Genomic DNA, 13,635 nt, shown 5'->3' with positions numbered 1-13,635 from the left:
GAACCCTAAAAAGTCAGTGCCTAAAAAGTATCGAACTCGATACCCAGCCCTATGTATATTATATTTATATTTATGAATTTATTCATACTAATATATAGTTATAAACAATAACATTTGCCTACAAATATTTTTACTAAAACATTTTAAAGCATGTAAAATGCCAAAATAGGAGAGCTTTGTGAACATTTTTGAGTGATGATGCCAAATTTTGAAGTTTGGAATCAATGTATTAAAATGTTCCATTTTAAAGTGTTTCACAAAAATTAATCAAACTTCCCAACTCTAATGGCATTTTCCAACTGAAGTTTAAATGAGAAACTATGTTTTCTAACTTTGCTGACTAGGGATGTAACGATTACCGGTTTGACGATAAATCATGATAAAATTCCCGAAAGTTAGTATTACCGTTTCATATTTTAATTATCAGTAAAACCGTATTAGATTACCGTGATTTGAACAACTCACGATAAATAAATACTGTCCAGCATAAAGCACAGTTTTAAGTAACAGTCTCACGTGCGCACAGCACGCAGAGTAGTTTCGTTTTGAGTGAAAACAGGGCGGAAAAGCTGGGAGGTTTTAAAAGAGTGCTAAGGGAATAATACAAATGAATATATGAATGAATTAATTATATAAATGTACCTCTGAAGGTTCCGACCGTGATAATTTTGGTCACTATAATCGTGATAAGAAATTTTCATACAGTTGCATCCCTATTGCTGACTTAATGGTTTCATACTTGAGTGCTATAGTCTTATGACAAACTCTTTGGGAAACTCATGGCTATTTAAAAAGAGCCAGCTTCATTTCACCCACCACTAGTAAATTACATAAAAATGGACGTAAAGATGTGAGTAATAAGTCAATCAAACACTCCTCATATCTTGTTACCTTTTTTTCTGTCTTGTTTTCTCTTTCTTTAAATGTTTTGACTGTCTTCGATGGCATTTTGTTTTCATCTTCGCTCCATGTAATACCTAAAGAAGTGTTCTTAATCGCAATACTGCTTTGTCCATGGAGTTTACGGGAAACAGCTCTAGTTCAGCTTTTCCATAAGCGCCACCTGCTGTCAGCGAGTGGATTTACAGAGACTTATATTTACATTCAGCCTGTGTGCAGTTTCTGTCTGGCCAAAAATGGACAACATCTCCAGCAAATTTTAACAATACCATGATAATACTGATAACCGTGATAATTTTGGTCACTATAATCGTGATAAGAAATTTTCATACAGTTGCATCCCTATTGCTGACTTAATGGTTTCATACTTGAGTGCTATAGTCTTATGACAAACTCTTTGGGAAACTCATGGCTATTTAAAAAGAGCCAGCTTCATTTCACCCACCTCTAGTAAATTACATAAAAATAGACGTAAAGATGTGAGTAATAAGTCAATCAAACACTCCTCATATCTTGTTACCTTTTTTTCTGTCTTGTTTTCTCTTTCTTTAAACTCTGTGCCTCCATCCGTGCCATTTCCCTGTCCATTTGTCTCATTCTCACTCTTATCTGGTTTGCTCTGTCCATCTCTTCAGACTCCAGCAAGTTGTTTTCTGAGGCTTTTAGCTGTCCAACTGTCAGCCTGTTTTTACCTCTGCCTCTAAAAAGCCTCTTCCATCTTCCTATTATTTACACTTCTTTCTCTTACCCTTTTCCCTGTATATCTTTTGCTCGCTACACTTCCTTGACTGCACCAAGTGTTTCGTTTTGTTCCCGTGTACTCGTAGAATGGCATGAAAACAGCCTAAGTGGTAATAGCAAAAAGCAAGCTTTCAGGGAGAGCTTGTGAAAGTCCTGGGAGTGCTACAAAAAAATGTATAGTACTGACAGAGATCCATGCAGGGGTCAGTTTAGAAAGCAGGGTCAAGATGAATGCCACTACTCAAACCTCAATACACAGCACTTGAACTAAGTTTCTTGTGGTGATATTACGGTGGCCGAGAAGTGCAAAGCAAATCACAACATTGTGTTTTCTGACTTGTTATAATGTTTTCTGAATTGTTGTTGTGCTTTCTGAATTGCTATTTTGTTTTTTAGACTTGCATTTGCATTTGTAATTTGTTATTTTGTTTTCAGAATTGTGATTTGCTTTGCACTTCTCGGCCACTGTAAGATATAGTTCACAGAAGAAGAAGGTCATGCCGATCATCATGCCCCATTTGTAACAGCCCAGTCCTCAGTTCACTGCTAACAGTCGGACCTGCTAACAGTAGGAATGCACAATTTGGAGAAAAATATGATTATAATTCTTCTAATAAAAATTGCATTTTGAAACTGTGCTTGTTTGTAACGCCTGCACAATTTGGCCAAAATGTTGTGCTTATACAGTATATCAATATGGCTATGATGATGAAGAAGAAGAAAAAGAGAAGAATTATTAAATGGAAATATAAAAATGACTAAATAAAAACATTTAAGAAAAATTCATGCATAACATGTATTTAATTAAATGACAGCTTTTGCGATTTGATAATCGCACTAAGCTGTAACAAAAAAAAATCTAAATATCATCTAAAACTACATAGTATTTTCCTGTTTCCTTATTTTCCTAGTTGTGCAGCAGTTGTTACTTGTTACTTGAAAATGGCTGTTTAAAATTATGAGTAGCTGGTAAAATTCTGCATTCAGACACTGTGTCTGTTAATTTTCCAACTTGAAAGTCTACATGGAATATTCGACTTTTATGCAGACCACAAACGTTCACGTCAAGACCATTTACAGTGAATTAGTGAAGGCAAAAATGTGATTAAGAGAAGTAAGAGAATAGTGACCTGTCAAAATCTTTCTCTAAACCACTGCAGTAAAAGAAATAGATTTCAATGTTCAGATCTTCAAAAGAAAGGGCAGGGTGGATGCACTGTAGGATGAGTATATCTGTGAACAGTCTGAGCTTAATTTGATTTGTTTCTTTTAGTGCCGAGGGCTTTGAGGGGATGTTGAAGGAGACTCTTCAGGAGGTTAAACTGGGTTAAACTGCTTCTTTATTGTTCTATCTTTCTTTCTTACTCTCTCTCTCTCACTTTCTCTCTCTCCTTCTCATTACCGCATTCTCTCGTGTCTCATTACGGGATTTCTGTGTTAAGGCATCCTGACAGTTCTGGGGGTTCGTTCCCAGCGCCATCAGTATCTGGGTGTTTAGGAGGCTATGACGAAGTGCTTTGGCCTCAAACCCTACACTAGCCCCTGGGCGTTATGCGTCTGTCTGCCCTTGGAACACGGCGTCCTCAACACAGGCTAGTGTAGAGCAGAGCTGAGCTTCAGCAGAACAGATAGCATCAAGTGAAATAGTGAGAGCGTTATTGAAAATATTAAGTTGAGAATGTTTTTTTTCCCCACCCCCCTCAAATACTTAACATCAGCTTTACATCCTTAGATCTTGAGTTTGGTGGCAACAATCAAGCTGTTGTATATAATTGTACAGTAATAAGAGTGTTTCCCAAAAACATTTATACAGTGCGGTCCAAATTCTGGGATTCAAAATCTAATTTAAAGCTGCAAATAAACTTTTATTATAGGATTTTAAAACACTGAAAAAAAAAAATATTATGATTTAAATTAATTAGATTAAATAATAAATTATGCTGTATATATTTTAAATTTTTAAAAAATGTTCTTGAAATAAAGAACGTATGTTCACTAAAGCTGCATTTATTTAATCAAAAATACAGTAAAAACAGTTATATTGAGATGGTAATATATTGTAAAATGTTTTTTTTTTTTTTTTTCTTACAACAATGCTAAATTTATTTGATTAGAAATACAGTAAAAAAAAAAGTTAATAATGCGAAATATCATTATTATTATAAATAATATTTCACATAAAAAAAAAAAATCCTATAGTGGACAAGCTGAGTTTTCAGCAGCCATTTACTCCAGTCTTCAGTGTCACATGATCCTTCAGAAATCATTCTAATATGCTGATTTGCTGCTCAGTTACAATAATTTATTATTGTTACTCAATTATTATCAATGGTTCTTATCATCAATTTTGGAAAAAAAAAATTCTTCATAACATTTTTGTGAAAACTGATTTTTTTTTTCCTCTGTGTTTTTTGACAAATAGAAAATTCAAAAGAACAGTGTAGAATGTAAATGTGAAAAAATATGTATTCAGTTAGATAAATGTATAATAAAAGCTCTTGAAAAATGGGGGGAAAAGGGATTTTACTAGTGGTTTAAGAATGTTGGACCCCACTGTATGGTGTCATATTTATAGCAAAACTATAAATGTGTGTTACGGAAAAAAAACAAATGCAAATGTTATTTACATCAGAAAAGCGTGCTTATTTTAAGCTGGTCTGCATTTCATCATAAAAATCACAAAAAAAAGCAAACAGTAGCCTGATATTGCAGAACATTTTTTTCTTTCTTTGAAACATAAAACCATGTGGATATGAAGGTCTCCAGACATCAGCTGGTGGAGTGTAGAGTGGATTCAGAGAACTTGACTCATTGAGAGAAATGCACATGAGAGGAAACTACTCGATTCATCTGCTGAAGAAAATGTGTCAGGGCTCATAGACTCAAAACAACGATCAAAGTGCTCAGAGCCTGCGGGTCTTTTCCAGTATTTCCTAGAGAGATGGAGAGAAAGTTTCTAAAAATAGCAAACAATACATTCATCATGTGTTTGTTCAAACTATTTACATGTGAGTATGGTAAAGTTAGTGAGGGAGATGAAAAAGAAACATTAAGACGTAGCGTAGCAACAGACAGATCTAAGCACTGTGAGAGAGGGCAGACGTTTCTGATAAAAAAAAAACAATTCACAATGTAAAACAACTACACACATACTGTACCACACTTTCTTGGATTTTTCTTAAAAACCATGTCTTCACAGACTATATGTGCTGAACAGTGTGTAGTCTGTACTGTTTCAGTGGAGATGGCGGAGGTGGCAGAGAGAGCAAGAGCCTGTCAGCGGGCCATATAATGAGGCAGTAGATCCTACTTCTTAGAAAGGCTGGGTTGGGGGAGGGCCTGACTGAGAGTTTGGGCAAATACGCATCATTTCCAGTCTATCACACAGGCAGTTAAAGCAAACAGCACATTATCTATTGACTATGTTGATAGGTCAGGTTTAATAAGTTAGTGATAAATGTCCTTGCAATTACTCGGTCATATACAGGACGGTACACACTGCTGGTCCTTCTGTTAAATCAATGATTATAAATCTCAGAGAAAGAGAGATTAAGCTGATGGTCATTATGTAGCTATGTAGGATGTAGGTTTGACCTCCGATATTCAGAAAAATAGAAACCACCTGTAATTTACAGTTTATGAGACAAGTTTTGCATGCCCTCAGTTTCATTATCTAGCATCCATCAGTTCAGCATAAATATTGATTAGTTTGAATTTGATATATTTAGGGAATTCTGAGCCACATTCACATACAGTATGCACATAAAATCCAGGAGTAGGCCTTGATTTACAGTCAAACACATATTTGAAACACTAATAAACAGTCATGCATCTCTGGGTACTCTTATGTTATGGTAAGCATCTCTCAGAATATAAACTTGAGACTTTGACAACAGACAGGAGGCAAAACCTATCTACAGTGTTTATCTGTGATGTACTGGACCTGAAATTAATTCTTAAATGTTTCATTGTATCTCTCTTTTAATATGAGGTAGGAAACCAACTTTGCTCTTTGTGCGTAGGTAATGCAATCCTGGCTTTTGGAAATGGGACAGACGTGAGCGTGTGGCAGCCGATGCCCCCAGTGCAAACAACCACCTCTATGACAACACCATCCCAGAGGAACAGGGATCGAGGCAGATCACCCAACGCCATAGAGCCGGCCACACACATCAACCATCTCAACCCGGCTGATAACTCCCTCTACCAGTTCTGCGGAAGCCTCCAGGTCATTGGAACAATTGCAGACATAGATCTTCAAGTTTTATTTACGCATTGAGGGCTTGGTGTTAACTCCCTCTACCAGTTCTGCGGAAGCCTCCAGGTCATTGGAACTATTGCAGACATAGATCTTCAAGTTTTATTTACGCATTGAGGGCTTGGTGTATGTGCCTCAGGGAATGCAGGGTTTTAAAACAGACGATGTGTTTGTGGTCCTCTTGTGTTAGGAGTTAATAAATACATCTGGTGATCTCGAAAATAATGTTTTTAAGAAAGGAATAGTTCAGTTGCATATGCTTAATTTAGATAAGAGAGCTATACTACATTATAGGGGAGTCCAAGACGTGGGACTCTAATTATTTGCGTAATTAGACTTTTGACTGAACAACTTATAAGTACAGCATTCCTGTAGCTCAAACAGTAGAGCATGGCGTTAGCTATGCCAAGGTTATGGATTCAATTCCCAAGAAATTCATGAACTGATAAAATGTATACACTGAATGCAATGCAACTCGCTTTGGATATGAGTGTAAATGTACTGCGATACAGCCCTTGTGACAGTCTCAGTCTGACAAGCCCCACACACCCCTACACATACAATTTACAATGACTGTTAAGAGTTGACCATATACAGCATGTCTTTTAATTTAAAACAAGGCTAATATATAATCACAGACATTAGGGCATGCACACACATACACATACATCCACACCTACACACTCCAACAGAGAGCAGCGCAGCAGCAGGAGAAAGTGGCTTTGAGAGTGAAGTTAATGAGTTTACATGTTTTTGTATTAGGCTCACTGTTAAACGTAGTCCTCTGAGGGGGAGCAGCTGTCAATGTGAAAATGAGGAGAAGAACAGAGACGGGGAGTGCGAACTCATGGGATATGTCTGTCCGTCTTTCTTCATCGGTTACAAATGATCGCAGCACACGCAGCTGACCTCCAGGAAAACTAGCGAGACGACTCCTGCATATAAACGCCATGTTAATGTAGCCTCTGTTGCATATCGAACTGCTTTTCTCTCACTCTTGTTTAGAACTGAGATGTTTACAGCCATACTGTTTGCATCCCCCTTTAGTTATGTGGTAGAAAGGGTTTTTGCCTTTGTAGGTTTTCGTGTGAGTAAAATGACAGAGCCAGATGTGCATTATCGCCCTCAAAACAAAGAGACATATGGTAATACCTCATCTTGTGTAAAAGCATGTCAAAATGCAAGTATTGGGCATATTTGCTAAATTATTGAACACTCTGTCTTAGCCATATGAGAGAGATCTCTGGGTTCAGTGTGAACTCATGTTCTAAATAGGGTTGGGTATCGTAAGAAATTTTCCGGTTCCGATTCCGGTTCCAGTTTTGCCTAACAATTCCCGGTTCCGGTTCCGATTCCGATTAACTATTACAATTTTTTCACTATTTTAGGATCAAATAAATGCAGGCTTGGTGAGCAGAAGAGACTTCTTTATAAAACATTAAAAATCTTACTGTTCAAAAACTGTTGACTGGTAGGTTATACATTTCTGTCCCCCTCACTTCTGAAATGATGGCTACGCCCCTGCAAGGTGGCCTCAAACTGAGAATCCTGCAGTAACCGAACTGCTATGATTAATATAATTAATATTAATATCAGCTTGCATGCATATTTAATTCTCTAGTTATATTGACACTATCTGAAAAGAAAATCACTATAGATTTTAAACTTGTCAATATCGTTATAAAGCACACTACTAATACAATGCAATTAACGGCTAAAATAATGCAGCTATAAACAGCAGTATGAGCATTTTGCTATATTGATTATCCGGTGTGGATCATCCTGCAGCATTGTTGTAAAATGTTGTTTGGTAAGGGTTTTCTTGCTCCAAGATGTTATTATTTAATTTATATCCAGTTGATTTAAGAGTTCTTTCTTTTTCCTTTCTAGGCTCAGAAGCTGAAGACAAACAACACAATAGATGTGTTATGTGTGGTAAGTACGCTAACATACTTCTTTTCATGTCAGAATAAAACTGATAGCACATCCCAAACCAGTCATATCTCCGATATATGTCAAGTGCTATTGAAAGGATGAATCATAATGAAAGAAAAGAGAGACAAAGCAATAATTATCTCATGTCACGTTGGCCCCTTTCGGAACTCTGACCTGGCACTAGAGGGCCCTTCTCGCCCAGTGTGCACATGATCTTTGCGTTGGGCGATGGCGAAATGTGAACATTGCTTATCTTCTGCCTTTTAAAGTTCACTAAATGTCATTGTACATAATAAAAGCAACATTATATGCTAGAATGACATTTAGTGTTGCGGCGGCAGGTCCAAACAGCCCTAAAAATGAGGACCTCTTTTCAGCAAAAAATGTCATTTCTGAATCAAAGAGCTTTACTAATCGCTTAGAAATCTGAACCCATATTAGGTAGAACTTAGACAGAGTGGCATTTTTATTTCTGAATGAACTGGAAGTGTTTTTTTAGACACTTTTATAGTGTTTTGGGACATCAGCAATTGTTTGCAAGATGAAAGTTCAGTTTTTTAAAAACACATTACGGTGTACTAAAAGCCTTGAAAAGCTTAGCACATATACATACCTTTTAGAAAAGTTTAAAGGTAAAACATCATAATGGAAAAAATGTCAAAATCAAATAGCTGAAATCGCTGACATATCTAATTAGCTTTTGGCTGATAAAAATAAATGCTCATCCTCTTTCTTGCCTGTTATGTTTCTCCAAGGACCCACAGATCAATGACCCCAGTTCCTCCAATGCCATCTCCAGGAACTCGTCCACTCGGGAGACGTCTCTATCAGGCCTTAGCTCTCTGCTGCTCCTGCTGGCTACCTCCTTGTACTGCATCTTCACAGTAGCGGTGTGGTAGCCACCTAAGAACATAAAACACGGACAGTCACAATTTGTACAAAGTCGATCGCTGTTCCTGGTCAATCTGTTGTACTCTGTACTCTCTCTTTCTCTCTCTTAGTCCCTCCCTTCCTCTCTCTTACTGTTCTGTTTTTTAAAGAGCTTTTGTTGATGTTGTTAATGCAACGAAACAAAGTGGTCTTGGTGTACTCGAGTTTCTGTCTCTTCCCTCCTGATTTTGCATCGGAAGATGAAACGTGAAAGAAATGCGAGAGAACCTCGGAATCATTGCAGCATTGTCATGTGATGTTGTGCCGTCTATACAACCGCTGGTGTTTTGAGGGCCAGAAATTATAAGGACTCCTGTCACAGCATGGAGAGCATAGAATCTTATCTGTGCATATGTGCACTATCCATTGCTCACTGGTACACAAAGACACAGCAAAATTGAGACCGAGACACAATAGAACATAATTCCTGAGATGTGTCACTGTCTGTAGGTCAAACAGTCAAACATATCGAAAGACATTTACAAAACATCTAGTTGTAGAAAGTGAAAGGAGAGTTTAGATAGATCAAGAGTTTTTGGATGACCAACAGGACAGTAGTTTGTCTGAAAATACATGAAGGAGCTTATTTGACCATTTTACTCTTGTTTGTCATGGTGTGTTTGCGTGTGGCTGCATGTGTGAATGCGTAATGTTGTTTGTACATCTGTTTGTTTGAATGTGAGGTTGAGGTCATGGGTTGACTGGATGGATATGTCAATAGAACTGGGGTTTCGTAACTCCTGTGTCACAGTTTAAAGGAGAAAACACGGACTGAGGCCAGTCAGCAGCATTGATTCTTGTGTAATCAGACGATATGTCAAGGTTCTATTTTACAATTACATATATAAGTATCTGTAAATTGCACATCACCACTCACCAGACTAAACCAACAGGCATCCGCGTATCTACTAAGTGTATATTGCTTTTCTGATGTTGCTTTGACAGGGATTTTCATACTTCAACCCAAACGAATCATGCAAACTAGTCATGTATGTATTATAAACTGTAGCCAGTTTTTTGTACTGTATGTCTATACAAAAGTTACTGAAAGAGTCAGTAGCGGTGATCCTGCATCACAATTATTTGAAATCAGTGAGAATTCTTTCAAAAACATACCCAGAAGTCTTATGAGCCATGTGCAGTTTAACCACCTCAGAGGTACATGTTAAAAGAGTCTATGACATGCTGCTTTGGTTCATGTGGCAACTTGAACAACGATAATGTATTGTTGTACTCCATGGTATTTACGGGACATTTTAAGTGCTACATAAAAAACACACACACACACACACACAAACATATATATACTTCTACATGAACTATGTTTATAGAGCCTGCTATATTTGAATTGGGATCTGGTTATTCAATGTATTATCATATTGGATGAGGATTTATTGCTTTTCTCAGTAACTATATATACAGCATATATTTTTGTTTAGAGATTACAGTACAAAACAGTACAAGACTTGCATCTGTAATTATTTGCTGTCCTGTCCTGTATCCCAAATGAAGAAAATGTACAACAGCCATTTATTTACTATAACACTATGTTATTGTTTCATGGTAAGCCAAAAAGAAAGGGGGAAAAATATTTTTGCATTATGAGTTTATTTATTATGTTGTTTTTTCTGCTGGTAATCAGTACAGGAACTTTAAAAGTACGAACACTAAAAAACCAAGCATGAGTGATGGAAATGCAATAATGGCTATTGGAGTGTGTTATGGATTCTACGCAGGCATTTTGTGGTGGTCAGCTGTATTTGGCTTTGGTTGCAACATAAAGTTGCTGCGAATGTGCTTTAGACGGGAGCAGGACAGTAAGAACCCCACATTGTAAAAAAAACTATATTTCTCTACATCCATATCTTATTGCTCCAGAGAATTTACAAATTAAACACAAGACTCTTCCACAATCTGTCACATTTCTTCTTAGCTTGTGAAAATGTAAAAAGTATTCTATGAAAACGATTAAAAATGTTGACTCATTCACCTTTATTGTGTTGCTTTTACATGGAGGATGTATAAGAAGAATTTAGCCTAAAAAGCATTTGCAATAATTTTGTTTAAAGAAGGAGATAGCAACAGGTCAGTGATAGCTGCTTTGAAGGCTGCACAATTAATCGAAAAAAAATGGCAATATGGCTTATTGTGATTACCAAATCATAAACACGATGATTTAATTAAGTAAATATATATGTAGTCTGATGCGCTGAGTGTTCATTTACACACGTGCAGCTCATGATCCGGTTTCAGAATGGCTCCATCTCTGAGTCTGGGTCGATTGTAATACATTTGAGAACACACTATGTGCTAGGTTCACTTTATTTTCACATGAATGATTTTTGTATTTAAAAGTACAACTGTATTACTATTTTTCTATTTTATTATTAATAATAATAATAATGATAACAACAACAACAACAAGCTAATAATAAAAAAATATTGTTGTTGTTGACAGGGGCAGAACACACACAGGGAACATGTAACTATTCCATTTGCAGCAGAAAATTATTTTTGCCTGGATGTCTCAACAGCAGTTATATTATGCTTTTTCATACGAGATTAAATGTTTATCAATTGTTGAAATGTTGAAATCGTAATTGCAAAATAACTTTTGGGGCAAATAGTGCAGCCCTGCTCCTTAGCATGTGACTGAACTGCTGAATCAGCACTGACATGCGGTGTCCTCACTACAGTGGAGCAGGGTGAAATGCTCAGGTACTTCTGTCCTGCCTGACTCGACCCAAGAGGACCATGAAGAGAGTTGCTTCGTACGTTTTCTTTATTGTCCTTTGCGGTTTGGCGTTGTCCCGTAAGTACTAGAAATGTAATACTAACAATATAGTTTTCAAAATACAGAGGTCATCTAATTAATAGCACTGAAAAATGGTTTAGACTGATAAGATAAGAATTTCGACTGCTTTCATCATTTCATTTTGTTTGTGCCTTTGCATTTGTTTATTAAGCAATAGTACTGTATTAAGTTCAACCAGTGTCACTTCACATTAAAGAGTCTTTAATGCCTTAAGTGTTGAAAACATCTTATTATATCAACCATAGAGCTGGAGAAAGACAGAAAATGTTTGAGGGAGAAGGTCATCACGTTCCCAGAGCTGACCATCAACAACTGGGTGAAGCTGCACCCGAATGAATCCATGGATCTGTCTGCAGCCACCGTGTGTTTGCGATTCTACACTGAACAAGCGAGTCCCAGCCCATGTCTTTTTTCTCTGGCTACACCGTCCCACCCTCAAGACTTTTCTTTACGTTGGTCAGGTGACAGCAAAAAGTACCAGATGTTTATTCATAACACCCAGGTTGAATTCAAAGGGTTGACGTTTAACATGAATCAGTGGAACTCAGTGTGTGCGTCCTGGGATGCCAACAGTGGTCTTGCACAGATGTTTGTGAATGAAGTAGCCAGCATTAAGAAGGCGGTGGGCACTAAAGTATCTTTTAAAGGAAACCCTGTCATCACACTTGGCCAGTATCAGACCCAATATGATGGAGGGTTCCTCCAACCCTCTATCTTCACAGGTTTCATAGCAGATGTGCATGTGCATGGACAAGTCCTGACCACCCGTCAGATTAAGACCTACATGGAGGCAAAGACCAAATACAAACTTGGTGATTACATTAACTGGCACAATCTGATGTACACCATTGCTGGGTCTGCACAAGTGGAAGAAAAGCATCACGTAACATTCTAAACCAAAGAAGAGAAGCAATAGTGCTCTGTTGTACTGAACTCTTGATGTAATGTCACAAGAAATTAATAAACATCTTGACAGTGAACTTTGTGCTGAGTTTTCAGTATTGACCAAACAAGAGAAGCCTAACTGACTTGAATTAGAGTCAGAGTTTGGTGTAGTTTAATGATCAGCTTGAGTAAATTTGACACAGTGGTCTCAAGTTTGCATGTATTCCCACCCACCCACTCACTCAATACCCATATAATGACCAAAAGGCCTGGTCAGGTAAGTAATATATAACTAATAGAGTGACAGCATTTACCACTAATATTGACCGGCATAAAATTGGTTTGACGTTGTACTGTACGTTCGATATTCACAAATTTAGGTACCATCTTTTAAGTTACATACAACATTGGCATACACGTTTCTAACTTCAATAGCATTTGAAGAGAATGACACAGTCATAAAACCAACTATAAAGTGCTCATCTAGGTGTTAGCTATAATGCACACCTTTTATATTTTTGATATTTATTAAAATAAACTCTCAAATCTCTGCATAAACCAAAATGTAGAACCAAAAAATTGATGTCCTAATAATGAAATAATTGAAAGAATTGATGATAAACATACGTTTTAAAATATCAAATATGTTTATTTTCGGTCAGCTGGCCACCAGATCACTGTGCTTTGACACAACTGACAAATTTGCTAATTGATTGGAAAACATGAGGGGAACTATGTACAGTAATTTATTTGTATACAAAAAGATTGAGAGTGGGAATGAAACCTAAATGGCAAAACAAACAACTACAGGAGCAAACCTCTTGACACCAGGGTTGTTATTGTTAACCAAAACTATTACAATCAATCAATCAATACATGTGTTCAGTAATTGAAATAAAGCTGAAATATTCTAGAAAGTAATGACATTTTGGTTATTCAGTTGTTCTTTAGCTAGGGTTTGTATCGCTGTTAAGATGCTGCACTGCCATCTATTGACGTGGATCGGCATGACATCTCAATTTATGTAAACAACACTAATACTTGTGCGTTTTTTAGAGAGCGCTCTACACAATAATTAACTGATCCCCTTACCTGTTCAAGAAAAAAAGAAGCAACTTCGCTGCTCAGGGTTCCCTCTCGAGCTTTCACGAGACATCACGGAGATATTTCT

The 13,635-nt window shown here is 37.0% G+C and overlaps 2 protein-coding genes across 2 annotated transcripts in view; both read left to right on the top strand.

The window, feature by feature from the left end:
- The window catches only part of LOC107706950 (GDNF family receptor alpha-1-like), a 14,512-nt gene extending 4,043 nt beyond the window's left edge, over positions 1 to 10,469 (top strand). The window contains exons 3-5 of the mRNA XM_016510800.1: positions 5,664 to 5,869; positions 7,790 to 7,834; positions 8,590 to 10,469. Coding sequence (XP_016366286.1) covers positions 5,664 to 5,869; positions 7,790 to 7,834; positions 8,590 to 8,733 — 395 coding nt within the window. The 3' untranslated portion in view covers positions 8,734 to 10,469. The remainder of the gene's footprint in view (positions 1 to 5,663; positions 5,870 to 7,789; positions 7,835 to 8,589) is intronic.
- Positions 10,470 to 11,427: 958 nt separating this feature from the next.
- LOC107706949 (female protein-like) lies at positions 11,428 to 12,559 on the top strand. Its single transcript, XM_016510799.1, has 2 exons — positions 11,428 to 11,576; positions 11,825 to 12,559. The coding sequence occupies exons 1-2, from the start codon at positions 11,519 to 11,521 to the stop codon at positions 12,472 to 12,474; spliced, it is 708 nt and encodes a 235-aa protein (XP_016366285.1). The 5' UTR covers positions 11,428 to 11,518; the 3' UTR covers positions 12,475 to 12,559.
- Positions 12,560 to 13,635: the final 1,076 nt, after the last annotated feature.

Source organism: Sinocyclocheilus rhinocerous, unplaced genomic scaffold (assembly GCF_001515625.1).
Source record: "Sinocyclocheilus rhinocerous isolate Xijiao unplaced genomic scaffold, SAMN03320098_v1.1 scaffold4461, whole genome shotgun sequence".
In the NCBI taxonomy this organism is placed as follows: Eukaryota; Metazoa; Chordata; class Actinopteri; order Cypriniformes; family Cyprinidae; genus Sinocyclocheilus; species Sinocyclocheilus rhinocerous.
The sequence above is the reverse complement of the archived record's forward strand: the minus strand, read 5'-3'. Positions and strand labels throughout refer to the sequence as shown.